This window comes from Nelumbo lutea, chromosome 2 (assembly GCF_056320005.1).
Source record: "Nelumbo lutea isolate HS-2025 chromosome 2, American lotus-T2T, whole genome shotgun sequence".
In the NCBI taxonomy this organism is placed as follows: Eukaryota; Viridiplantae; Streptophyta; class Magnoliopsida; order Proteales; family Nelumbonaceae; genus Nelumbo; species Nelumbo lutea.
In genome coordinates this window covers 59,998,609-60,026,431 of record NC_142685.1, presented here as the reverse complement: position 1 = coordinate 60,026,431, position 27,823 = coordinate 59,998,609, and the positions used below count along the sequence as shown (strand labels likewise).

At 39.6% G+C, this 27,823-nt stretch overlaps 1 protein-coding gene across 3 annotated transcripts; it reads left to right on the top strand.

The window, feature by feature from the left end:
- Nucleotides 1-27,823, top strand: LOC148871029 (F-box protein PP2-A15-like). Of its 3 annotated transcripts, none has more exons than XM_088971653.1 (4): nucleotides 1-686; nucleotides 826-944; nucleotides 26,356-26,660; nucleotides 27,438-27,823. In XM_088971653.1, exons 1-4 carry the CDS (start codon nucleotides 372-374, stop codon nucleotides 27,620-27,622), a joined length of 924 nt encoding a protein of 307 aa, XP_088827779.1. In that variant the 5' UTR covers nucleotides 1-371; the 3' UTR covers nucleotides 27,623-27,823. The 3 variants fall into 3 exon arrangements, with proteins under 3 accessions (XP_088827779.1, XP_088827781.1, XP_088827780.1); XM_088971655.1 differs by lacking the exon at nucleotides 27,438-27,823 and adding an exon at nucleotides 1,124-1,262 and having other exon boundaries at nucleotides 26,356-27,032; XM_088971654.1 differs by lacking the exon at nucleotides 27,438-27,823 and having other exon boundaries at nucleotides 26,356-27,032.

Below are 27,823 nucleotides of genomic sequence, written 5' to 3'. Positions count from 1 at the left end.
GTCTACAGTTCTACTCGTAAATAAAGTGGGTTCCTGCTGCCATACCTTGATTGGCCCTGTATCGTTGGGGAATCGTAGAGGATTTGGAGTGCCAACTCCATCCACAAGTCTCTTTCCTTCTGCTCCTACACAAATCCCTGTCCTGATTATTCTCTTTCGCGCTTTTATTTCCTTTGGAAAGGCACAAATCTCCAATTCGCCACCCCCACCCCCACCGGAAAAAAACCGCTTCCACCGGAAAAAACCACCACCACCATCGTTGCCACTACCACAACTAAGAGTAGTTCAGTTTTCCACAATCCCAGTATAGTGAGAGACATAATGAGTTGAGGTTGGGAGAAGAAGATAGAGTGATTAGAGTAGAGCCGATTATGGGGGCGACGCTCTCCAACTTGACGGATGGGGTGGCGAATGGTTCGACCATCGGACCGGGCCTAGGAGACATACCTGAGAGCTGCGTTGCCTGTGTATTCATGTACTTGACCCCGCCGGAGATATGCAACCTGGCTCGCCTTAACAGGGCATTTCGTGGTGCCGCTTCCTCGGACTCGGTCTGGGAATCGAAGCTGCCCTCCAATTACCAGGATCTTCTCGACTTGTTGCCTCCGGAGAGGTACCAAAGTTTATCGAAGAAGGATATCTTTGCTCTCCTCTCTCGTCCTATTTCTTTCGACGACGGCAACAAGGTTGGTTTTCTGGACCTTCTCTCTTTTAATCCATTTCTTTTTCTGAGGTTTTGAGCTCTGGAAGAATCATTTTTCTTTTTCTTTTTTCTTTTTCCAGTTCTTATTGATTTGTTTGACTCTGACATGGGTGCTTTCTCAGGAGGTCTGGGTGGACAGGGTTACGGGAAGGGTTTGCATGTCGATCTCGGCAAAAGGTATGGCGATAACTGGTATTGAAGATCGGAGATACTGGAATTGGATTCCTACTGAAGAATCTAGGTTTGTTTCACACTTTTCTTGGTGCTATTAAGTATATAACTATACTTCACTGGTATGATGCATCTCGTAAGCTACCTACAAAAATGTTTATTTTAATTATTACAGATTCGGTTGGTTGTTTCGGTGTTTATTTATCCAATATTTCGTAACTTCTATTTCTGTTCTTTATTTTTTTATAGGATATGTTATAACCTGGGAAATAATGCCACTGATATTTTATGGGACGGAAAAGAGAAGAAACATATTGATAATTTCCTCACTGTTTGCTACTATTATTGTATGAAGGGTTTGCAAATTAGAACTCCAGCCCCGATCCAGGTGCATTGCATTGTTCAAATTGTTAGGTTTTTTATTTTTTATTTTTTTTTATTTTTTTAAAGCCTTGATAGGCTATGTGATTTCTGGTTCTAGTCTTCACTGACCAAAATTACTAGGTGCTTGGTCGGGTTGAGATGGCACATTTATTCAGTTTCTATTGTGGGTTAGTTTCACACTAGTATCTTACCCTAGTTGTTGATCGTAAGCATCTAGGTCCTGCCAATGAACTTGAAAAATGACTAAAAGGGATTGACACGCACATTTAACTTCCAATGCAAAATTGGATCTTTGTGGGGTTTTGATGACCTCATGGTGTAAATAATGAAAATTGAAATACTGGTTACCTGTGTTTGTGTGTGTGTGGAAGCTCAGATTTTTTAGTTACTGATCTCTAAATTAAGTGGTGGGTGTGCTTTGGCTTTAGGGACACTGCCGGGTTATTTAAACTTTACCGGAAAGCATGCCTTTCATCATCTGGACATGGTGTTAGATATTCCTTGACTGTTTGACTTCTTAATCATAGTTGCCTCACTAAGTGGCTATCTTTTATGTTTTGTTTTCAAAGCCTCACCAAGTGGCTATTGCCTACAGTTAAATTGGTATTCATCAGCAATTTGGCCTTCAAAGTATAAAAACCTAATAGAGGCTTGAGGGATATGAGAGGCTCCAATGCCAGTCTTTTTTTATAAGCTCCAATCTTGTTGGTTCATTAAATCTGTGGTATAAATGTATTCGGATGGGTTCAATGGGTGTTTGTTTTCTGGATGATTAGGTAAATGGCTGGGGATCTTTTTGACTGCCTTTTGCCATGTGGTGATGGTGTCTTGGGAAGGATGTGGAGCGGGGGATGTTTGTTTGTGGGTCTCAGTGTTGGTGATGCCTTATCACCTTGGGTTGTATCCATCATTTGTTTTCAGTTTTAATGAATTTTCTTTTTATTTACTACCAAAAAAGAGTACAGTTTCTAAAAGGATTAAGAATTCTAACAGTGACATTTGGTGCTATTTCTGGAGGCATTTTCTCAAACCTAATGGAGAAACATATCCCTCTTCAAGATTTTGGTGGTAGTATTATAAAAGGGATGATGGGGGTAACATGCTGCTCTAAGATGGGAGAATATTTGCTTGTGAAAGAAGGGAGGCAGTTGAGAATTTGATGTGTATGGGTGTTGAATGTAATCTCCTGGTGTAAGTTGTATTTAAAAAAAATTCAACTACAGAGGGAATGTCATGCTGTTGGTCTTTGTTTTTTAGGGAAGCTGAGTGGTGAAGGCCCAACAGTTCTTGAATTTGCTGCCTCAGGGTGTTTTTCTTTCCGTCATTCTGTGAATGCATATTGGAACTATAGTCCAGACAGATTGCATCTTAGGATTGCAAGTAAAGTGCAGCTAACAGATTAACTTCATTTTGGTCTGCAACTTTATGTTCTCTTCAGAAGTAGTTTTTTTTTTTTCCTTGGTGGTGGCAATACCCCACATTGTCCATTTCCTATGGTTGGTAATTGCTGAGACTCTAGATCAGGGGCTAGGTTTGGCCGTTTGGGGCAGTATGTTTCCTTCACCTATACAGCTCTTTTTCATAAGTCTTCCTTTTGTTTTTGTTCCCACTATTAATGCTTCTGATACCTTGGTATGAGTTAGTACTTTTTCAGTAATAATAAATTATTATAAGAAAAAACTGCAGTACTGAAATTTTCTTCTTCTGGGTTTTCCTGCATTATTCGGCAGCAATATTGTCAGACTCGGACTGGATGAAAGACTGGAATGCTCACTGGGTCACAGTTTTACCAGTTAACTGGGTGGTTGGCTTGTTCAAACCATGAAAACCATCATTTAAGCAGGACCCAGAAGGGTGGCTGGGTTACTAGCTGTCCAGTCCAGTCCAAGCTTGACAACACTGGTGGGCAGCATAGAAGTGAAACAATACATTTGCTATCCTTGCAAACAGTGGTGGAGCCAAGAATTTTCTTTTTGGGGAGTTAAACAAAAAAATGAGATAGGGAGTAGAAGAGGTAAGGTTTGGAGTAAAATGGCCTGAGAATGTTTGGATCTACTACAGATTTTTTTAAAGAAAAAGTAAACAATTTTTTTTATTTAATTTGGGAATTGGAGGAGCGTTATTGAGTGATCCTTCACATTTTAGTTCAAGTTTTGTGGGGAGGGGGGGGGCAATTAAGGACCCACTTTATTACGTTTTTGACCCTGTCTCCACTTAGTAACCATATAAATAATGGTTTTAACAAAATGTTTGGGGGGGCCAAGGACCTCTCAATGATATGCTTGGCCCTGACCCTGCTTGCAAAGATGCTGGAGTTCAAAGATGGAGTGAAATTATAAACAGAGAAGGGAATTAAAAGTTTTTGTTATCAAGGTAAGTTGAGGGAAGATCGAAGTTAGAGCCTCGTGCTTCAACTTGATACTGTAACACTAATATTGGGAATTATTTCCCCCTCTTTCTTCTACTAGGTGCTGCCTCCTTTCTAATTCCCCCTTTCTTTCATGGTGGTTAGTACTTTTTCTTTTCTGTTTTCTGGGGGGTGGGGGGAGTGACAAGATACCTTTGAGGATGTCCATATCTTTTGACATATGTTCACATTTGTGGTTTGTCACAATGTTGATATGCTTACTCCCTGTGATGGAATGCCCTCTCTCAAATCATAGGTTAAACACTGAATATTGTCTAAACTTACTATTGGAAAACAATGCAGGAGTGGAGAGGGTATCAATATCTTTCTTGACATGTATTCACATTTGGCACAACACCGATACCCTTACTCCCTATGGTGGAGTGCTCTCTCAATGTTGACACACCAATGCTTGTTGTATCTGAGAGTGTTGGGAGAAGTATGCATTTTACTAGAATAACTGTAGTGGAGTTTTAGGCATCATACCTAGGAGAATTTGTATTATACCAAGATTTCTATGAACTACCATGGAGAGAGAAAGCATGTAGGCCTTCTGTGGGAGTTGAGAGAAGTCTTGCTCAAAGCAACAAACCTAGAAGCACTTCATTTACCTTGGAAAAGAATGCATGAGATGGATATGTTGTTCATGCATATGCATATATGTATGTATATGTCAGCTCTTTAATTTTCATTAACCAAAATAAAGCAACTAGGTGTCGTTCTAGGTGACTAAACGCCCTCCTAGGTGACAAAAATGACAAGGAAGGTGCCTTTTATAATGTCATTTATATTGTTGTATCTTATTAATATGTGTGTTAATACATTTTATTATATGCTATATATATCATTTATACTTTGTTTTAATGTTTTACTATTGAAATTTAAAAGATCACAGGGTTTTGAGGAGAGAAAAAGAAAGAAGGAAAGAAGGAAAGAAGGAAAGAAAGAACAGATGTATAGGGAAGTTCTTTTTTTCTATTCTCACACACTCTCTCTTCAATTAAATAAATAAGAAATTCCATCCTTTTTTTTTTCTATTTTACTTTCTATCTTGAATATTTATCATATTAAGGTAATAACTTTCTTTAAAATTGATATGAAATTGCTCTATTAAATACTTATTATGGTAGTATTATTTTGAAAATAATGAAATTAATATATGTAAGATTTTTTATCTTTTAGATTTGCCACATTTTTAGAGGAAATTAATGTTCTTAATAAAGAGAATTGCTATTTTTTCAATTAAGTTACATGCCAAATGGTATCTAAAACTAGGGAACTAGCCAAAAGTTAGTTCTTTATATTATAAAATTCTTATCACCTAGGTACCCACCTAGGCAACTAGACGCCACAGTGTTGCCCAGAATCGCTTAGATGCCTTGAAAACTATGGTGAATGCAAACTAGTTTTAATGTGACCTATGCTTTTCTACAAAGATACCCCTGGTGGTCTAGTTTTCCAGAAATTTGAGATTCCTAGCTGAGATGACTAGTTGCAGGGTACTATTAGAGTGCCTTGGAGGATAGAGTTGCAAATGGAATGGATCAGATTTTAATCAGATATTAACCAGATTCAAGTTTGTTCCATTGACATTTGGATTTCAATTGAATCTTATCCTTCAGATTTAGATTGGATTTGAATGTTGTATATCCTTAATAAATTAAAATAAAATTGATGAAAATATTATATGAGATTTAATCTCATATTGCATGGAATTGTTTTTTTATCTTTTTTATTTTAAAACTTCCTTTCCCCTTTTGAGGAAGTAAACTTCCCCAATATTAGGTGTAGGAGTCCGTTCCTTGTGCATTGCATCCTGTTCCTTAGTTTTTAGGTTCCCCCCAATGTTTTAGAAAATGTAGGAGGTGTACCTCCAGGTGAGGCACTAACAAAATGCATGGAAGTGTAAATATGAGTTTTATGCCTCTTGCATACAAGCAAATAAAAAAGCATAACCTCATTTCAGGCATGCACTTCTATCATACCTCATACATCCCACTCTTTTTTTAAAAGAACAAATAAAGGATGTCATCATGCTTAATTATTGGTTTTATATTTGAATGTGATGGTTTCATTACTATAAATTTTTAACTATTGTTTTTTTTTTCTAATTTTCTGATTTTCCTTCATTTTTAGGAAATTTCACCATTTTCTTATTTATTTATTTTAATATTATTAATTAAAAACATAGGGTTTTGCATTTTTGTTTATGCATCATGCATCGGGAAGAATGCCTTTTGTTACAGTTCACATTTTAAACATCAGGAAGAATGCCTTTTGGGCATCTATTTTTTCTTTTCTTTCTCTTCCATCTCTTAATGCAAAATCCATATTAGTAAACCTATATCACACATAGTTTGACTCAATGTATTCAGGCTTCCTGGGTCATGTCTAGGCATTTTCGCCTTCTTAGCAAGGTGTGGCTGCCTAAGAAATAATACAATAATTTTGGGGGTGATCAGGGCTGGGATTTTGGGCCTACATGACACTGTGCCCTGTGTACAATGAATATCTGTCCAGATATTATAAGCTACAGAAACAGAGATTACAAAAAGAAATCAAGATTCAACAGATCCTGTCTTGATATTCCTTTGAAGAGCCTGTGGTTGGTCAGCCAGCATCTTGTAAACTCTACAGATATATTTATTACTTTCTTCACAAGTTCCTTTCCAACTCAAAGATGCAAGAATTCCTCTTCACCATGCAGGCCACAGAACATCTAGTGGAATGACGATCCACACAGCTCTTTGTTTTCTGTTTAAACCCTTCAAAACCCAACTGGCCTTCAGAGCCTTAATTATATCTGGTGTACACCATCGTAATTGGAAGGCCTTTGGGTAACGTGACCGGACCTTGTTGGTGAACTCACACTGTATAAAAAATAATTTGAGCTGTCATCCACCATCATACAAAGGCCTACAAAATTTAAATATGCCATATATACATTTTATATTATATAACAAAGTATGCATCCATGTGAGAAAGAAATTGGCTAAAACATAGACTAAGACATAAAGTTAGTTCCATGAATTCTCTTTTTGAGGGTCTGATCATAGGGATGTCAGTGGTTCAGGTTAAGTGTAAATAGGTATGCAAACAGATCGGGTTGGATTCGAACCAGGGTATATCTGAATCCAATCTGACAGTGCAAACATCCGATCCGATCGGATCTCACAAACACAGACGAATTCAAATCCGTTAATAATGTCGGATATCCAAATATGATCCAACTCGATTTAATTAATGAAAATTTAAAAAAATAAAACAGTTTATATAAAGAAAAAACAAAAAATACAAGTATTTTCTTTAACTATTTTCATCACACACATACATACATGTGTTTTATAAAAAAATAAATAATATAACAAATACAAAAATGCAATATAAACATATTTATAAATAAACAACATGTATATATAAATAAATAAATAAACAACATATATATGTATGTATGTATGTATGTATAAATAAATAACATATGTATCAGATTAGATCTTTTTGGATCTGATAGGGGGTCGACCTGATTTTCAATCAGATCGAAAATCCGACAAGAGTATATCTGTTGTGGATGCATTCGTGGGAAGAATTACCGCCGCCGGCAGCAGCAGTGGGGGGGGGCCCACACAGCAACTTATCTTGCCACGTCAGCTCTTCTTGCCAGCTCGCCAATAGTTTACTTATTCCAGTTCTGTTCTTACTTATCTATTAGAGGTAGGAACTGAGTTCTGTTAGAAGTCTGTTAGAAGTAGGAGTTTTGTTCTTACTTATCTAGTTCTATTCTTACTTGTCTATTAGAGATAAGAACTGAGTTCTGTTAGAAGTCTGTTAGAAGTAGGAGTTTGATTTAAAGTTGGATTGTCCTAGCTTAGTCGAATGGAGTAAGGAGTCTCCTCTTGTAATCTCCTATTTAAGGAGCTGTGATTTGGGAATAAAGTATTCAGTTTCGAGTCAAGAGAAGAGTGAGGAGAGTTCGGGTGGTCTCTTGGACAAATCACCCATTCGGTTTTCCACAATAGGGTCTGCATGCAAGGGAAGGTGCAAGGGGAAGCAAGAAGTTCTCCCCGTGGACCAACCCGTGATGAGATCCTACGCCCGGGCCCATAACATTATGGTATCAGAGCCTACTGTCATGGGGGAACAGGAGCCGTTGTCTTCCAGGGTCCATGAACTGGAACATAGGCTCGCAAAAACTAGCATGGAGGTTCGTGAAGTCAAGGATGATGTCCGGGAGTTGCGACGCCTGCTGTAAGCATTCCTCTCCAACAAGGACAGAAGTTCTGTGGGAACCGCCACCACAAACATTCGTCGTCCGGACTGGGTAGAGACGTCCAGCGAACATCAGATCGCTGCCCCGACAGCCGCAGTTATTCCCAAGTATAGCTGGCTGGAATTCCCATCTTACAACGGCACCGGAGACCCGTTAGGATGGCTGTATCGCTGCGAACGGTTCTTCTGTAATAAGCGCATTGATGACAAAGATACGGTCAGTCTGGCCGCCTTCCACCTATCAGAAGAGGCGCAACTCTGGTTCTACTAACTGGAGCAAGAAGAATCTGGGCTCAGTTGGGGGCAGTTTAAATCATATTGTCTCCTTAGGTTCGGACCACTGTTGACAAGCAACCCGCTGGGCGAGTTAATCAACCTCAAGCAAACTGGAACCGTGGCAGAATACCAACGCCAGTTCCAACCCTTCTCGCCAAAGCAACCTCGGTTCGCGCAGAACAGCAAGTCGATATGTTCACCGTGGGGCTAGCAGAACCCCTAAGAGTGGACGTGGAGATGCAACACCCTCCCAACCTGGTCACAGCCATGAACCTAGCACGCGCCTTCGAATGCAAACTGCAACTCAGCCACGGAACCTTCAGTATGGGGCAGCCTCCATCAGCATGGGCATCCCCGGAACCACTCGGAATGGCTCCATATCCAGTAGCCAGCCAAGAACGGAAGCCACAGACGAGCACCAATTCCAGATCAGCATCTAGTGTGGGGAGCAGCGTCGTTACACCCCCTATTAAGCACTTGTCCAGGGCTGAGATGGCAGAACGCAGGGCGAGGGGGCAATGTTTTAATTGCGATGAACTCTACTCAGCAGGGCACAAGTGCAAGAGACTTTTCTACCTCTTGGTGAAACAAGAGGAAGATGAGGATGAACCCCCTTCATTGGAACCCGATCCAGGAGGGCAAAGTCATTCCACCTATCCGGGATTCCTTTGACGGTGTTTCCCGACACCCATCCTGAATTCGAGCTTGAGGACAAGCTCGTAGTCCAAGAGGGGAGTAATGTTGTGGATGCATTCGTGGGAAGAATTACCACTGCCGGCAGCAGCAGTGAGGGAGGGCCCACACAGCAGCTTATCTTGCCACGTCAGCTCTTCTTGCCAGCTCGCCAATAGTTTACTTATTCCAGTTCTGTTCTTACTTATCTAGTTCTGTTCTTACTTATCTATTAGAGGTAGGAACTAAGTTCTGTTAGAAGTCTGTTAGAAGTAGGAGTTCTGTTCTTACTTATCTATTATAGATAAGAACCGAGTTCTGTTAGAAGTCTGTTAGAAGTAGGAGTTTGATTTAAAGTTGGATTGTCCTAGCTTAGTCGAATGGAGTAAGGAGTCTCCTCTTGTAATCTCCTATTTAAGGAGCTGTGATTTGGGAATAAAGTATTCAGTTTCGAGTCAAGAGAAGAGTGAGGAGAGTTCGGGTGGTCTCTTGGACAAATCACCCATTCTGTTTTCCACAATAGGGTCTGCACGCAAGGGAAGGCGCAACGGAAAGCAAGAGGTTCTCCCCGTGGACCGACCCGTGATGAGATCCTATGCTCGGGCCCATAACAATATCTGAATCCGACAAAATAGGATCTGATTTCAGATCGGATCGGATCGGACCATGATCCAACCCATTTGCACTCCTAGTGGTAAACCTGCATTGACCCACCTCTATTGAGTTAAGGTCAGGTAAGCTTTAATTCAGTTTGAGACTGCCCGGCTGCTCCCATAGTTTTCAAGGTGCCAAGGCGAGGCTAGGTGACAGGGGGTGCCTTGTCACCTAGGTGATGGATTTTTTAAAGTGAAAAATACATATCCTAGGTAGTTCCTGTTAGACAGTTTTGTATGCCCTTAGCTTCAATCAAAATGATGTACTTTATGAGTTTATTATAAATGAATAAAAGTGCATATTTGATTCATGTTCCCTTGGTATGTTTCTGTGAAATACCCTTAAACTGGACACTTAATGAGACTCGTGTTAGTTTAGAATGTTCACAGCCAGTGGGTCGGTCTGGGGAGACCTATCCTGACAAGGCTGACACTGTGGTGCCACCAAGTTGGTTGGGGTGGCTTGTCTCAGCTACCGGGGTGAGACCCTAGGCACAGTGTGGGATTAATTGAATCTTTGAACTGGACCAGATTTCCAGTATTGCCCTGGACCTTGGAGATTGATGGGCAAAACTGGAAAGTTACACCCGACCCCTAGACTCGATTATGATACTACACTAGGTGTCGGATTAGGCTGTCTTTGATGTACCAATCAGTGAGATCCTTAGCGGGGGTCAAAACCTGGGTATGTTGGGACAGTCTGAGAATTCATCTGAGTGGGTGATCATAGTGACAGGATCAGCCCCTTTGTCGGACAAAGGTAATGATCGGGGATGCACTCTCACTGATGGAAACCAAGACTGTCGGCAACTGATTTCAATCGTTGAGATTTGTTTTGCAAAATATGTTTTATATGAGATATAAAAGTATATAAATTATGGTTTCGAAATGATTTGCAAAAGGTTTTAATCCCCGGGATCCATATTAGAGAGAGTGCAACACTGTTCCTTGCAGCCGAGGGAGAGGTCCTCTCTTGTCGGGCAGTGTATGATCATTATGGGCTGAGAGGTTAAGTGTAAGACCATTGAGGATAATACCTGATGGGCTAATCTTGCATCTGCCCACAGTCCCTGGGTGTTACAAGGTGGCTTGGCCCAGGGACCACTTAGGGTGAGTGTTGGGCCCATAGAGCCCATCTGATGGGTTTCAGGGGGTGCACTGTCCATAACAGTGTATTCGGCCAGGCCTTGTAACAAAGGCTGGGCTGAACCCATGTGGCTGATGTGTAGATCAATGTTTGGGTCCCACGCCATACAAGGAAGCCCAACTGGGCAGTAGTTTGAAAGGCTAAATGAATACATAACCCTAAATGGGCCTTAAGCCCATTTCGAACTGGGCTAATTTGATTAGTCATTAAGGGGCGAATTCTGAGATAAGATCAGTTGATACCACGCCCTATCCACTCAAAGAGTCCAAGATCTAAATGAGTTTTAGATCTGGAAACTTCCTAATTAGATTAGGAGATAGCTGATCTAATCTGCAGATAAGATAAGGATTATCCCTTATCTTAAAGGGACTTCTAATCCAGATATGATTTGGGTTAGCAACTCCTAATGGGATTAGGAGCTGATCCCTTTTAAGTCTATAAAAGGAAGAGGGGGCAGCAGCCTTTAGACACAACAGACAAACTAGCAACAGTCTTGTCTTCAGAGCTGAGATCACAGAAGAGAGAATTCTGCACCCTACAAATACTCTCTAGCCGCCTCCTTCCTACAGCCGCTGCCTACAGCAGTTCGATCTCCATTCCTTGGGAGAAATCAAGATTGGATCTTGATTCCAATCTTTTGGAGAAAAGATTGGTGGGAATTGTATTCACAAGCCGTTTAGGTGATTCTTGAGAAGGATCAAGTTCTTTTGGAAGAACACTGCTGATTCTGCTCCACCCTGCACTGCGCCATCTTCAGTGGGAGCAGACTTTGGATCTTACCTTGGGCGTGAACACCTCCATTGAGAGATATTATTTCTCTGTATCAGGTATTATCTCTCCCTACTCCTTTTGGTTCAGATCTAGTTCAGTTTATGGTTTAAGAATGATTCTTGAAAATATGATTTTCTAAATAGGGAATTCGATTCCCAGTTGAAGGGAGAGAATTTTTTTTTGAAATTCGCCCCCTTTATTCCGCAATCTTGGGCGTCCATGTGATGGATTTCCTATCCCTTCAGTTCCCTAGGTTCCATAACCATCTTTCCTTAATAACTGTAATCTAAAGAGCTATACTCGAAGTAGCAAGGAAGAGAAGAGAACCACAGAACTGAAGAGAATGTCGAACTGTTCTATCCAGTCGACCAGTCCTTTATTTATAGATGAATATGGTACAAGGTACAAGAAATTACTGGGATGCCCCTGATTAGTGATGGGACACCCAGATGACTTAAATCATTAAACAGGATTAGGCCCAGGCCCATTAACACAAGCCCAGTTACAAGATAAGTTAAACATAAGAATGGGCTAATAAGAACTCTTATCAGCCGAACATCACTCTAACATTCTAACACTCCCCCTCAAGCTAAGCATGAATATCAATCATGTTTAGCTTGCCAAGTATGTCCCTAAACTTCGTTGATGCCAACCCTTTAGTTAATACATCTGCAATCTGCATCTCTGATGGAGTATAAGGCACACAAAGTTCTCCTGAAATAATTCTCTCTCTGACAAAGTGTCGATCAATTTCAATATGTTTTGTCTTGTCATGCTGCACAGGATTGTTGGCAATGTTGATAGCAGCTTTATTATCACAATACAGCTTGAGAGGACCCTCAGTCTTGATACCAAGCTCATTAAGGAGAGTCCTGAGCCATAAGAGTTCAGCAACCCCGTGTGCCATAGCCCGGTATTCTGCTTCTGCACTTGATCTAGCCACAACATTCTGCTTCTTACTACGCCATGTGACTAGGTTTCCTCCCAAGAATGTACAGTAACCTGAGGTTGATTTTCTGTCTCCAACGGACCCAGCCCAATCAGCATCAGTGTAGGCTTCAATTTCAAGTCTGCTGTTTTTTCTGAATAGAATTCCTTTCCCTGGGCAAGTTTTCAAGTATCTGAGGATTCTTTCCACTGCTCTCATATGAGGGGCCTTTGGTGAGTGCATGAATTGACTGACAACATGCACTGCATAGGCAATATCTGGCCGAGTAAGGGATAAGTATATCAGTTTTACTACCAACTTTTGGTACCTTTCCTTATCACAGTATTCCTCACCCATTGATTCTTGTAATCCATGGTTTGGTTCTATTGGAGTGTCAGCTGGCCTGCACCCCATCATGCCTGTTTCTTCTAGGAGATCTAGCACATACTTTCTTTGACATATGTAGATTCCTTCTCTTGATCTAGCAACTTCAATTCCAAGAAAGTATCTCAGATTTCCCAGGTCTTTGATCTCAAATTCTGAAGCTAAGAACTCCTTCAGCCTCTTCATCTCTTTCACATCATTTCCAGTAATCACCATATCATCCACATACACAATGAGTGCTGTAAGTTTGTCATCCTGTCTCCTTGTAAACAATGTATGATCTGCACTGCTCTGAGTGTACCCTACTTTCTTCATGGCCAAACAAAGTCTCTCAAACCATGCCCGGGGAGATTGCTTCAAACCATATAATGCTTTCCTTAGTTTACATACATTCTTTCCAACATCATATCCAGGTGGGGGTTCCATGAATACCTCTTCATGAAGATCACCATTTAGGAAGGCATTCTTCACATCCAACTGATGAAGTTCCCAAGAGAATTTTGCTGATAGTGACAGTAGAACCCTAATTGTGTTGAGCTTTGCTACTGGGGCAAAGGTTTCCTTGTAGTCAATTCCTTCCTTTTGTGTAAATCCCTTTGCTACAAGTCTGGCCTTGTACCTCTCAATTGACCCATCTTCCCTGTGCTTTACTGTAAATACCCACTTGCACCCAACAGTGCCTTTCCCTTCTGGCAGGTCCACCAATTCCCATGTCCTTGCTTTCATTAGGGCTTTCATCTCCTCATTCATGGCTTCTTTCCACCTTGGATCAGATGCCGCCTCTGAATACCTGGAAGGGACACACACAGAGGAAAGAGCAGACACAAAGGAATGATAGGCAGGGGATAAGTGTGAGTAAGAAACATAATCGGCTATGGGATGCCGAGTGGTACAAGAACGAACAGGCTTACGGAGAGCAATAGGAAGATCCAAATCTGAATTGAGTGAATCAGAATTACCTTGGATTGCAGAGACAGATTGATCTGAGTTCAACTGGTTGCAATCATGAGGTTGAGGGGCCTTCTTCCTTCTACTGTATGTAAGTATCTCTTTTTCTTGTTTACTGGAACCTTCAGGAGCATCAGCTGAATCTGGAGAAGCAACTGGCACAGTGGAAGTCTCACTAGGTTGATCCGGAATGTTACAGCTAGTAGTAGTGGAAGGTGATGAAATGGGAACAAAAAAGAAGGGAAAATGAGAATCCTCTTCCAACCCACTACTCTCCCCCTGAAGAGGATTCTGAGAAGACTGGAAATAGGGTTGAGACTCAAAAAAGACTACATCCCTAGTGACATATTTTTTCTTGGAGACAGGATCATAACACTTATACCCCTTCTGCGTAGGAGAGTACCCCAAAAATATTCCCTTTGTAGCCTTAGGATCCAACTTGGTCTTCTTTGGATCTTTCACATGTATGAAGCATGTACAACCAAAAACCCGTGGGGGAAGAGGAAATTCTGGAAGAGTGGGACACAAAACAGAGAAAGGGGTCTTCATACCCAGTACCTTAGATGGCATCCGATTTATCAGGTAAGATGCAGTAAGAACAGCTTGAGACCAATATTGCTTGGGCACATTGTGCTGGAAAAGAAGGGCTCAAGCTGTCTCCAATAGATGCCTGTTCTTGCGCTCAGCAACCCCATTTTGCTGAGGGGTGTAAGCACATGATGATTGATGTAACATGCCTGCATCTTCCATGAATGAGTTCAGGGATCTTTCAAAGTATTCAGCTGCATTGTCTGAACGGAATTGCTTGATCTTTGTATCAAATTGTGTTTCAACCATCTTGCAAAACATCATAGTTATCTGGGGAACTTCTTCACGTCCTTTCAACAGATAAATCCAAGTGCAGCGAGAATAATGGTCAATAAAACTGATAAAGTAACGGAAGCCATCAATGGAAACAATGGGTGAAGGACCCCAAACATCAGAATGAACCAAATCAAAAGGGGCTTGAATTTCATTACTAGAAATTGGATACATTGATCTACATTGTTTTGACATTTGACACACATCACAAATTAAACTCTGACTCGGAATGCCCTTACATAATTCGGGAAACAACATTGCTAAGGAAGAAAAAGACAAATGACCTAGCCTAGCATGCCACAAGTGTAGCCTAGCTATTGACTCCACACTTTCCAGACTAGTAGTAGAAGCTTGCAAGGCTGAACTGACATTTTCATCAAAATAGTAGAGGCCCCCATACTCATGACCACTCCCAATCGTTCTCCTCGTCAATCTGTCCTGGAAGACACAATGAGAAGGAAAGAAAGTTATACTGCAATTCAAGTTTTTTGTAAGCTTTGAAACAGACAACGGATTTGAGGTAAGACTAGGAACATGTAGGACTGATTTAAGAGAGAGATCCTTGCTTAGGTCAACCACCCCCTTTCCAGAGATGGTGGAGAGGGACCCATCAGCTACTCTCATCTTATCCTGGCCAGACAACAGATGATATGTGGAGAATAAGGACATATGTGTCATATGGTCAGTGGCTCTGGAATCAATCACCCAAGAGGTAGAATTAATGGAACTAGATGCACTAAATGCAGAGGTTGTACCTGATTTGGCAAGAGAGGTGGAAGCTAAAGAATTGTTCTTCAGACGGGCTAATGCCCGACTGAGAACCTCTACCTCACTAGCTGTGAAGCCCAAAGTACTTGGTCCAGAGGAGTCGGCAGCCTGCCTTGCGGTGGAAGATGACACTGTTTGAATACTCTGTGAGTTGTCACTACTATTGTTGATGGCAAGATTCCCACTTGCTGTGTGGCCCTTATGTTGCCTTTTGTCCTTTCTCAGAGCAGCTGGCTTCAGATGAGGGTACAAGACCCAACATTTCTCCTTTGTGTGTTTCTCACCACCACAATGTGTACACTTGAGGGACTTCTTGTCTGAAAATCTATTCCCCTTAGTGGAGACTAAGTCAACTTGCATCTCCTTTCTCCTTACTTCTTCATTCCTCACTAGGTAGTAGACATGGTGAAGCTCAGGTAATTCATCTCTCCCTAGAATCTGTGACCTTATACCTTCATATACAGGGTCAAGACCCGCCAGAAACTTGAAGGCTCTGCCCTCCTCAATCTGCTTATCATGCCTCCCCTTATCATTAGCATTTTCCCAATCCAAAATCAAATGGTGGTCAAGCTCTTCCCAGAGGCCTTCCAGTGTTGCAAAGTAGGTTGCCACGGACATGTCTCCTTGCCTTAGGGCTGCAATGTCTTGGTTCAGCCTGTAGATTCTAGCATTGTTCTTTTTCCGGCCATATGTCTTAGATACTTTCTCCCAAATTTTAGTAGCTGTGGGGAAGTGATGAACAGTTCTGGCTACCCTAGGAGTCATAGAGGCCAGCAACCAAGACATGACTGTGGCATTTTCCTTGCGCCACACGGTGTATTCAGGACTGCCAATTTCTGGTTGTTTCTTGTCTCCATCCAAATAGCCTGTGAGGTCACGAGAGGTAATGAACAACATTGCTGAGACAGACCACTCTTTGAAGTTATACTCATCTAGCAGCACACTTGTAATCTGCAAGCTGTGCAGATTAGGGTTTTCCAGGTTTGAGGACCTTGTAACAGGTCTGTTATCTCTAGAGGAAACTTCACCGGATAGTGAGGACGTCCTGACTTCAGTCCAAGAGTTGTTCACAGTGCTGTAGGTGGTTCTGTTTAGGCCTGGCCGAAGTGGTCATAGTGTTCACAGTGCTGGTAGAAGTGTTCACAGTTCGGGTACTGTGCAGTGCTGTTTAGGACTGGTCGAAGTAACTGAACCAGTTCACAGTGCTAGTAACTAAAGTTACTTCAGTTAGGGCTTGTTCTGCAACCTGAAGTAACTGTGCAGTGCAGTAACTGAAGTTTACAAGTAGGACTGATAACCGACCTGAAGAGAATCTGTAACTGAAGTTACCACAGTTCTGCCCAAGTCTTGCTGGGGCACGAAGTTGCAACTGTAGAGAAGGCTAAGTCTTTACCACTTGTTCTGCGCAAGTCTTGCTGGAGCACGAAGCTGCAACTGTAGAGGAAGCTCTCCCCCTTTCGGCTAGTGCTAGGACTGCTGAAATCAGTCCTCAACTAGGTCTGTCCCATACAGACCTCTCTTAGTAGCCCAATAGCTACTATTTGCTGGAGATAATCTAGTAGGACATCTACTTCTGGGTCTTACTTCCCTTGAGTCCTACAACCAAGAGAAACCCTAGGTTCGAACTTGCTTTACTCTCTTACACTCCTAGGTCTTCACTGCAGCAACCCAGAAAAGGAAGAGAGAAGATGAAAAGACAGCAAGGGAAAAGAGTGCGCCTGCTGAAACCAGGAAGGAGCTAATGCTCTGATACCATGTAATCTAAAGAGCTATACTCGAAGTAGCAAGGAAGAGAAGAGAACCACAGAACTGAAGAGAATGTCGAACTGTTCTATCCAGTCGACCAGTCCTTTATTTATAGATGAATATGGTACAAGGTACAAGAAATTACTGGGATGCCCCTGATTAGTGATGGGACACCCAGATGACTTAAATCATTAAACAGGATTAGGCCCAGGCCCATTAACACAAGCCCAGTTACAAGATAAGTTAAACATAAGAATGGGCTAATAAGAACTCTTATCAGCCGAACATCACTCTAACATTCTAACAATAACTATCCATAATTTTGATAAGAAAATTATAAACTTCATGTTTATGTCTAGAAAATCAACATATTTATGAGAAGAAAAAGAAGAAAGAAAAGAAAGAAGAAAAGAAAAGGTGGAAGAAGAAGAAGGAGAAGAAGAAGTGGAGGAAGAAATATGTTGATTAGACAAAACTTTAAGTTTTTCCCTTATTTATTGGTTCAAATTCTGAAGTCTTTGAGGGGTTCAATACAGCAGTTAGTAATGTTTGTGTTGATTAAACCCTAACTAATAAGAAAATAATAATAAGAAATTAGTTATAAACACAAAAAATGAATATTTTTGTTTAATAATGTCTATTTTATAATTATAATCTCAAAAAAGTAACAGTATTAAAGTATTTTATAAGACAAAATACAAAACTGCTAGGTGACAGGGCAAGGCGAGCCTCCAAGGGCGCCTTGTCGCCTAGGCATCGCCTTGACAACTATGGCTGCTCCTCTGCCAAACCTTACCATTGACATGTTGTATTGGAACATTTATGAAAAGTAGCCCTTGTTGAGTATAGTGTACTATTTGCATAGTAGGTTGGATTCTGTATGGATTCCTGTTTTTTCAGACGTGTAGGATTGGGTTCATGTTGGAGTGTCATTGGGTTGAGTTTGGGTTAAGATGAACCAATACTAAACCCATCCTGTTGATATCTCTATGTTTGGCAGGTTATACATCTTCTTTTGGTCCACTGGTGGGTACCTAGGTGGTAGAGTAAAAGAAAAAAAATCTTCATTAAACAACCTAATAAGGTGTTTAAGCAACACCAACAGAAAGTCAGAAAGTAGTCAAAAAAAAAAAAAAGGAAAACAGAATTACAATTTTGTAGATCCAGCATTCCCATAATCTCTCCTCTACATCTGCTCAGTTGACCTGAGCAAAATCTGGTTGTACCATCACCCAATCTCCACTGATTTGCCTATGCCCGCCACCAGCCTTTCTATGTTCCTGACTTTGTTCTCGAACAGTCTTTTGTTCCTCTATTGGGATTCTTCCTTTCAGCATGTTTTCTTTGGCAGCCAGCCTGTTTTTTCTTTTAAGAGCCTGTCTATTTTTTTCCTTTTTTTTTTTTACCTTTTCCTTCTTTATACTAAATAAAATATTCTCAGTTATTGATAAAAAACATAAAAGAATAAACAGAACACTCCATTTCTATAAAGTGTTTTCCAGTGTATTTACAACTGAATCAACTGATTTCTGAATGCCAAGTAAAGAAGTATTAGAAAAATTTTCAGTGGCAGCATATAGGAAATTTATAGAGAACTATGGCAGAAAAACCTGATACTCTAAGTGTAGATAGTACAAGTTATGCACTCATGCTTATTTCAGAATATCTTAAAATCATAGGTCTAATTCAGAAATACTTTATATAAGAAATTAATTATATCATGATATGTTCTTAAAAGGAGATAATAAACACACTACTTACAAACTTGACAATGCAGTTGTCAATGTGGCAAGGTGGTACAAGACATCAACTTGGTTCCTGTCATCTAGGCAAATTTTTTTTTTTGGATCAGCAAGATAAAGTTCCTTTATTAATGTCTGAGATAAGATACAAGTGTTTTAGCTACTCAGTAGTCCAGAATGCATCAGAATACAGCTTGCCCCCAATACTTAGGTTTCTCAGCTGTCTGTTTTACCACTAACAGATTACAACATTGCCCAAAATAAAGTAGATCTATCAGCTCCCTGTTTTGCTAGGACATCTGCCAACACATTTGCTGTCCTTTTAACCCAGCCAAAATTAGTGTTCAAGCTCTTTGCAAGAAGGTCAATTTCCCTAAAAGCAAATCTGTATTTCCAAGGGGCTGAGTTGATTTTCTTAGCCCAAGAAATAACCAATAAAGAGTCTCCTTCTACTTCCAGCTCTCTAATTCCTAGCTGTACTTCAGTCCTTGTAAAAGAGCCATTGTCTCAGCCTTAGTTGAGTCTCTGAATTCAATTGGTCCTGAGAACAAAGCCACTACAACTCCTTGATGGTTTCTAAAGAATCCCCCTATATGGCTATACCTGCCCTCCCCGGATTGCCAAAGGAGCTGCTGTCAAAGTTTCGCTTTAGTTTATTTGGCTCTAGAGGTTTCTATTCCATTCTCATAACTTCTTTATGTGTATCTGTGTACACCATTGCAACCCATTTCCATAACAAGTTATTTGTAGAGACATGTCTGAAGGGTTCCAATGTTTTTGTCCAATATGCAGATCTTACTTTAATGGTTTCAATCACTTCTTCTCATTGAAGATCCTTTGGTTTCTTTCTTCCCATATAGTCCAAACCAAAGCTGCTCTTGTTATTCTCCACAAACATTCCCCTTTTTTCTGTTGCCTCAAGAAATTGGAGTTGAACAAACTAACCACATCCTATGGGTGAACCCATTTGCAACCAAAGAGAGAGCAAAAGTATTCCCAAATGCAAGTCACAAAAGAACCGGAGATTAGTAAATGAGGAAGGGCCATCTAGGCAAAGTTTTGTAGCAAAGTAGATCCAACAAATGGAAAATTGTCTAATTTCTTCTTAAGGCTGTGTTTGGCGAGGCTTCTTGCCTCTAAACAGGCTTTTTTCAAAGTGCTTCTAAAAAAGTGCTTAAAAACCACTTGGTAAGGTGCTTTTTGCCATGTTTTTTAATGAAAAATGCGCTTTTTCGACAACACTGCTTGGTTCAGAACAGGCCTTTTTGAATATAAAGGCAACATTACCCCTAATAAGCACTTAAAAACTGCTTGGTAAGGTGCTTTTTTGCCATGCTTTTTCTAATGAAAAATGCTTTTTTTTTATAACATTGCTTGGTTTAAAAACAGGTTTTTTCCAATATAAAGACAATATTACCCCCGATCGTGTATAATCCTAAAAAAATGTATAAACACCATTTTATGCCCATAAAATGCCATTTTCTTAGCTGCCAACAAAGAAAACCACTGTTGGATGCATTTCATTCAAAACAAACAATGATAGAAGAAGAAAAAATAAAGAAGAGTGAGATGGAATGGTGGGAATTGACATTCGATCAATGTTTTAAGGTAAAAAAACAAGAAAAAACGATTGGAAATCGTACCTGGTTGTAGCTTGCTGCTGCTGCAATTTCAGAGAGAGAGAATAGGAAGAGGAAAGTAGGGAAGAAGATGAGGCAAAGGTTTTAGAAGATGGGGTATTTTTGGTATTAAGAAATGTTTAAATATGCAAAAACGAGATAGTAATATTGATTCAGAAACTGAGGTAAACAACCAAGCATACATTAAAAAATTAGAATTTATAACATTTAACTTACATAAACTACTATTGTTTGCCATTCTTTCATAATAAAAATACAGAAAAGAAACATCTAAAGCAATTGAGCAATAGTGAACAAGAACAACATCATAACCAACACAAAAGTTGTTCATATAGCAAATTAAAATTCTAAATTCTTGATTAAAATATTAACAAGAATTAGGAGAAACAGTACTATACTTGGCTCCATGCATTCAACAGGTGTTAATTTATTCATATTAGAGTTACTAAGTGTGTGTGGCACACATTATAAGATCTTGGACAGAAGTAGCACAATCTTCAAGAGTGAAAGAGAGTAAGGATGTAATGGAAACCTCTAGATGGTAACAGAAATAAACTGAATTTTGGTGGAAGCTCCTTTGGAAATCCGAAACTGTCAGGTATTGGGGGAGTAATCAGAAATTCTGAAAGGAGAATATTGGCTTTATTCTCTGGATCGATTGGCATGGGAAACTCTCTAAAAGCTGAGTTAATGGCATTGTTACAAGGACTGAAGATAGCTAAGCAACTAGGAATGAGGCATATTGAGGTTGAAGGGGACTCCAAGGTGATCATATCTTGGGCTAAAAACAATAGCAGTATTCTGTGGACTTTCAAACAAGTGATAAGGGAAGTGGAAAAGGTTGCAAGGGAGGTAGAGGCTGAATTCAAATGGGTTAGAAGGAGTGCAAATGGGCTAGCTGATTATCTTGCTAAACAAGGGGCTTTGAGGCAACAATTGTTTTGGGCTGCAATGTAAAGAGGGACAAAAATATGTAATAGTGTGGGAACTCTAATCCCATACACAAAGTTGTAAAACTTTATTAACTCTAATTTCAAATAAAATTCTTCTTTGCTGATACAAAATAAAAAGTGTGTGGCACACACACATAAAAAGTGGTACATGAAGAAAAAAGACAGGTCTCATGTGGATAAGGGGGAATCTAAAAGAAAGTTGGGGCAAGTCCCCTGTTTTCCAACAAATACAGCCGTTATAGATGATGATAAAAAAGATAATGGGGTGAAGGCCTTCTTTTAAAACATGGAGGAGGCGTGATGCAAGGCGTTTCACTACCTAGAGGCATGAGGTATAGTTCAGAACGCAAGAGGCGTAAGCCTCCCGAACACATGGAGGCGTGAGCCTCCTTAAGGGGGGGGGGTTAGGAGGTAGAAGGAGGAAGAACGAGGAAGGGAAGGAGGATGAAGAGGAAGGGGGATCTCATTTTTTCTTTATTTTAATAAAAATCTTTATATTAAGAATAATAAAGATGCATAACATTAGTTGAAAGGGGGGGTCTTGTCGAAGCGGAGGCAAGCGAGCGAAGTGGGCTGGGGGAAAACCACTTTCTTTCCTTCCCTTCCCTTTTCTTTTATTTTTATTTTATTTTATTTTTGATGAATAATAATAAATTTATTGATTCAGAAGCAAATTTAGAGTGAGTTCATACATCATCCCAGCAAGAGGCGTGAGCTGCAGCCCCTCCTTGAATCTTACAAGTAAACTAGGAAAGAAAAACAAGAATCACAATTGAGCCCAAAATAATTCTTCCCTATTTACCTCTTGCTTAGCTAACATATCTAACAAAGTATTTGTTGATCCCCCACCCACTTTACAGTGACCAACATATTCCTTGTCAACCAACTGAATTTCTTCATTTCATTCTTGTATCGCCACATAGCCTCTTCAAAAATTTTCAACCAACCCACCACCACTTTGGAGTCCCCCTCTATTATTAGTTGTACCCCTAGCTGGTTTGCAAATTGCACCCCTTGTACAGCAGCTAAAAGTTCTGCCCTGATGGAGTTCCCAAATCCCAAGGGACCTGAGTAAAACCACAAGATCTCTCCCTTCGCATTTCTCAAAGCACCCCCCATTCCGGATAAACCTGGATTACCCATGCTACTTCCATCAAAGTTCAACTTTAGTGAGCCTTCGGATGGAGGAGATCAGCTTGTAATTGATTTGTCCTTTAGAGATGAACACCTCACTACTGCTGACCAATTTCTCCAAAGGTCATTAAAGGAGAATTGATGAAAGATTTCTAAGGTCTTCAGCCAATGTATTGCCCTATTCAACACATAGTCTTTCAAATCCTGGCTGCTCCTTTCCTTTTCTTGAAAGATTCTAAGATTTCTTTCTTCCCAAAGAGTCCAAATCAAAACAGCACGAGCACATCTCCACATAATTCTCCCTATTTGTATAGGCCAATAAAAGGTAGAATGGTTGAAGAGCATGTGAACTTCTACTGGTAGACTCCAACTACTCCCAAACAACGAAATTAGCCAAGCCCAAAGATCTCAGAAAAGGGACAAGAAATTAATAGATGGTAACAATCCTCCCCGTGAGCTCTACAGAGGATACACCAATTAGGGGAAATACAGAGGAAAGGTCTTCTCTTTTGTAGGTTATCTAAAGTGTTTACTTTCCCATTTAATACTTCCCAACAAAATGCCAAAAATTTTGGGGGAATTGGCCTACACCAAATTTCTTTTGACGGAAAGGGTTGGTGAGTAGAAAGTTGAGAGATGGACTTGAAGAAAAAAGCACAAGGGAAGGTTTCATTGGGTCTAGGAGTCCAAACCCTCTTATCTGGCTTGGAGGGATCCAAATAAACCTGATTAAGACAACCAAGCAACGCAGAAAGAGAATCAATTTCATCATCCCTAAGACCTCTACGAAACCCAAAATCCCAAGTAGGATCTAAGGGTGTTCCCAAAGGTGAGACAAATTTTGAGACCACCTCTTTTTTGTACAAAGAAATAGAAAAAAAAACTTGATTAAGACAACCAAGCAACACAGAAAGAGAATCAATTTCATCATCCCTAAGACCTGTACGAAACCCAAAATCCCAAGTAGGATCTAGGGTGTTCCCAAAGGTGAGACAAATTTTGAGACCACCTCTTTTTTGTACAAAGAAATAGAAAAAAACGAAGGGAACAAATCCTTTAACGGTGTGTCTCCTACCCAAATATCCTCCCAAAAATGAACAAAGTTGCCAGAACAAACTTCATACCTGATAAAATTGAGGAATTGAGCAAGCTAACCTAGCAGCACCTTTTCTTTTATTTCCTTTTCTCTTTTTTTCCTTCTCTTTCTTTTTCTTTCCCTTCTCTTTCTTTTCCTTTCCTTTTTTTCTTTTTTTCTTTTTTTTTTTTTTTTTTTTGTCTTTTTATATAAGATGTGCATGAGGCATATGCCTCATGAAAAAAGCGCATGAGGCGTATGCCTTAGAGGTGTCAGCGCCTTTGGCACATGCTTAGGGCATTTTGGGAGTGCCTTGCCTGGAGGCACACCTCCAAGCGTACACCTCCCACGCCTTTTAAAACACTAGTTCGACTTATTCCTTTAATTCTTCTTGTCTAAACAATTTTGACTCCTTTAGTATTCTATACATAGTGCAGCTACACATGTTCACGTGCCAGATATGATACATGGGGAACTTGCTTAGCCCAATTTATTTCCTAGACAGGTAGCTCATCGCCAAGGCATGAACCAACAACCAAGAATTATAGGTGGGTGCCCTATGTGAATCAAGAAAGGTGTATTGTCAACTTGGCCCAGCATGATACATTTTTTCCTAGGTGATGCCTTGATGACTATGATTTATCCAAGTTTGGTAGCAGAACCATGACACAAAATTTTAGCACTAGTGGAGTTAGTCAGAATATAGTTGTCATCTGAAGATGGGGGAGGGGATTATTTTCTCTCTTTCTATTTTGTTTAATCTATAATGTTTCAGATGTTATATTTTAGACGTGATTTTGAAATTTTTTTTAAGATTACTGACTATGAATTCAGCCTGCAATTTAGTGTTCTCTTGGCTTCTTTAACGACCAATAGTTCCAACCAAAAACTGTGATTTCATTGCTTCTGGTATCAACTGATGGATTAGAATTATTATTATTTTTTCAATATATAAATATCATAAAGTTCAATCTGAAATTTTTTGATTTGCCTTTAAGATTTTTTTTTCCTTATTTTCTACTTGATATATGTCTCAAAAAGATGAGGGCCCTGATGGTTACACATCATACATCTGAGGTTGCCAGTGCTACGGAACTTGCCTTTGTCTTTTAAGACATTTATTTTGGCTGAAACTATTTCAAAATTCCATTTTATAAAAGAAGCATCAAGCATAATTGGAAGCTTCATGTAATAATATCTTCTAAAGAAACTTATATCAACCTAGTTGGTCAAACTTGTAGCCAGTAAGAGTAAATCATATCATGCACATTCAGGAGTATTTTATGAGGCACAGTGTGGGATCCACTGTCCACCCACAGAATATATTCCTGTGTGCAGAGTCAGCACATTTTTATCAGATACAAGTTTGACCAACTTGTACCAAGATTTTGTGTTTTAATCCTTTGTACCTGTAACCCCTTTTCTAGAAAGAATCTTAAGGGTTTTTTATGGCATTTGAGCTGCAACAATTTTTCCCTTATTTAAATTTTCTCTATAAAAGTTTTGGGAGGGAAGTAGACTTGAGATTCAGCAACTCTAAACTATTTGATCTTGAACAGAACTGTGCAAGAAGCCTAAGCGGCTTCAACAAGTTCTCTCAACTCTGCAGCCTGAAGTTGATACATTGCTTGCAGTGGTATAAACTAATTTTTATTATTTGTGTTTTTAGCACTCAAATCAAACTATTTAAGATTCAGTGAAATTGTTTTAATTACTCTTTCCCGAGAAATAATATAGTCAAAATCGGAATCTTGATTAGCAACAGCAAAGTGTCCCACTTTTTTCTTTATTTTTTGTTTTTTTATTGGTAGCAATGGAGTTTTATTATATTTGAAGATAAAAAATGACATACAAAAGTGTCCTACTTTTAGTTTGGAAGTAATAGCGACTTAGCAAAGTGTGAATGTTTAAAATTTTTTAATGGAGACTATAGTTTGGAACCTAATATCAGAATTAGAGCCAAAGTCTGTTTGGTGTTCTATATACCAAAAAATGAAGAACCTAATGGTCATATTCGTCGCAGAGCAAGAGGATCTAATGATCACTCTTCTTTAAACAGCACACAGATCAGTGGTGTTGTTCTTGAAAGCCATACACTGAGTATTGGAGTTACATTTGTCATCCATATGCCAAATAGGTGTATTATTCTCAAAAGGTTACTGATAAATGATATTATGCATTTTCGGTTGAGAGTTTTGTGATTACAAGTCCACTCTCAACAGCTTGTTGACCATTCAGTTGTACTGCCCACCTCATTGCCAGAGGAAGACAAAAGAGGCACTTGGAAGCTCTTAATTATCAGATAAGCCTCTTGGAAGCTCTTAATTATCAGATAAATTGAAATTGTTATTGTTGTTCTGATAGCATATTGTTTCTCATCATGTTTTCTTTAAGCATAAGCAGCTTTTGCTGACATATTGGTGAAAGGTACATGGATAGTTTTACTCCATTTGTTTTGTTTTGTTTTTGTTTTCTTGATAAAAATTGTTACGTGGTGAAGAAACGATAGTTAATGTCCATTGATGTTATTATTCAACTTCCTGGTTTGGTGTGCACCTAGAAGTTTTGATTTCTGGTAAGCTTCCTTGGGATCTGATGGCACTGAACTTATTGATTCTGATAGACCTTTGTTTGGTATTAATGCTTACTTCTGCTTCATTACATTTTATAAAATGCTGTTCATGCACATAGGCTGAAGCTTCATCTAATATTGTTATTGTCTGCAGATTCCATGTGGTGGCCTACTTGCAGCAAATATGGTGGTTTGAAGTGGATGGAGTCATCAAGTTTCCTTTTCCTGCTGGTGTTTACACTTTGTTATTCAGGCTTCACCTAGGTAGATTTTCGAAAAGATTGGGACGACGTGTGTGTAATTTTGAGCACACTCATGGTTGGGATATAAAGCCTGTACGATTTGAGCTATCCACATCTAATGGCCAACAAGCATTTTGTGAGTGCTGTTTAGATGAACCTGAGAAGGATGATGCAAATGGCAATAGTAAGCGTGGATGCTGGATAGAATACAAAGTAGGTGAGTTTATTGTCAGTGATTCAGATCCTGCCATAGAAGTCAGATTTTCCATGAAACAAATTGATTGCACACATTCCAAAGGTGGGATATGTGTAGACTCTGTGTTTATTATTCCTAATGATTTGAGAAAGAGAAGATTAAAGGTTTAGGTTTTGAAGTAACAAGCATCGTGGCATGTATTGTCAAGATCCTGATTTGGGTGTGATATACAACTCATACTTGTAATGATTACTGTTCAGAGAATGACATGGTATCCGTTTTTGGAGTATGTACATGTTCTCAATGGTTTATGATTTTTTACTTTATTTGACCCAGTTTTGTTTATTTTGTCACATTGTTGAAGAAAAAATGAAAAGAATTTACTTAGGTTAATCGACTTGCTTTTGGCACAGATACTCTGTTAATCTTAGCTGGGAGCACAGATATTCTATTAATCTTAGTTGGGAGAACAAATATAAATTATGTCTTTTTTTTTGCCATAGCATGTGTTTTGAGTGATTTGGTATTCAGTTTGCTGGTTTTAGTGGAAGAGTGGGTCAGAGATTGGATGGTCCGAGTGATCCAGATCCTGGATTGATCAGTCTGGATTTTGCTCCTGTCTTGGGTCTTGAATCATTAGTTTCAAGCAAATATGCTCAGAAAATTAACATCAATGACAGATGGAATTTAGCAAAGATGAATTTTAGCTTCAATTGGAACTTAAATCAAGGTTTATTTGGATACCATATTCAACTGGGAAATTTTGTCCAAATGCACTGAAACTATCCAACATTGCAGGAGTAGGAAGACAGAGGCAGCAACATTTTGTGGCATTTCCTCAGTGGCCCTTTGATTTGTGTGCCATAGACATTTCAAATGTCCCCACCTCTTTTTGTGTGCAACTGGTGGACGGATGGGGAGTTTGCTGTTGGCTGTTTCGATGCTTTTGGCATCCCAATTATGATGTAGGATGTTTGGAGTAAAACTTTTCATCTCCAACGAATCTTCCGCTGAGTTGTTTTGACTTTTCTGAGCCACGAAATGACGGTGGTGTATATGCTGTCTTGGTCATTTTAGCATCTCCACCCAACATTCCCTGTTTATATTAGGAATGGACCTAATCTGGGAAGTATACATTGCTTGTTTGTTTGGTTGAACAATGAAGTGAACAGGGTTCAAGATGC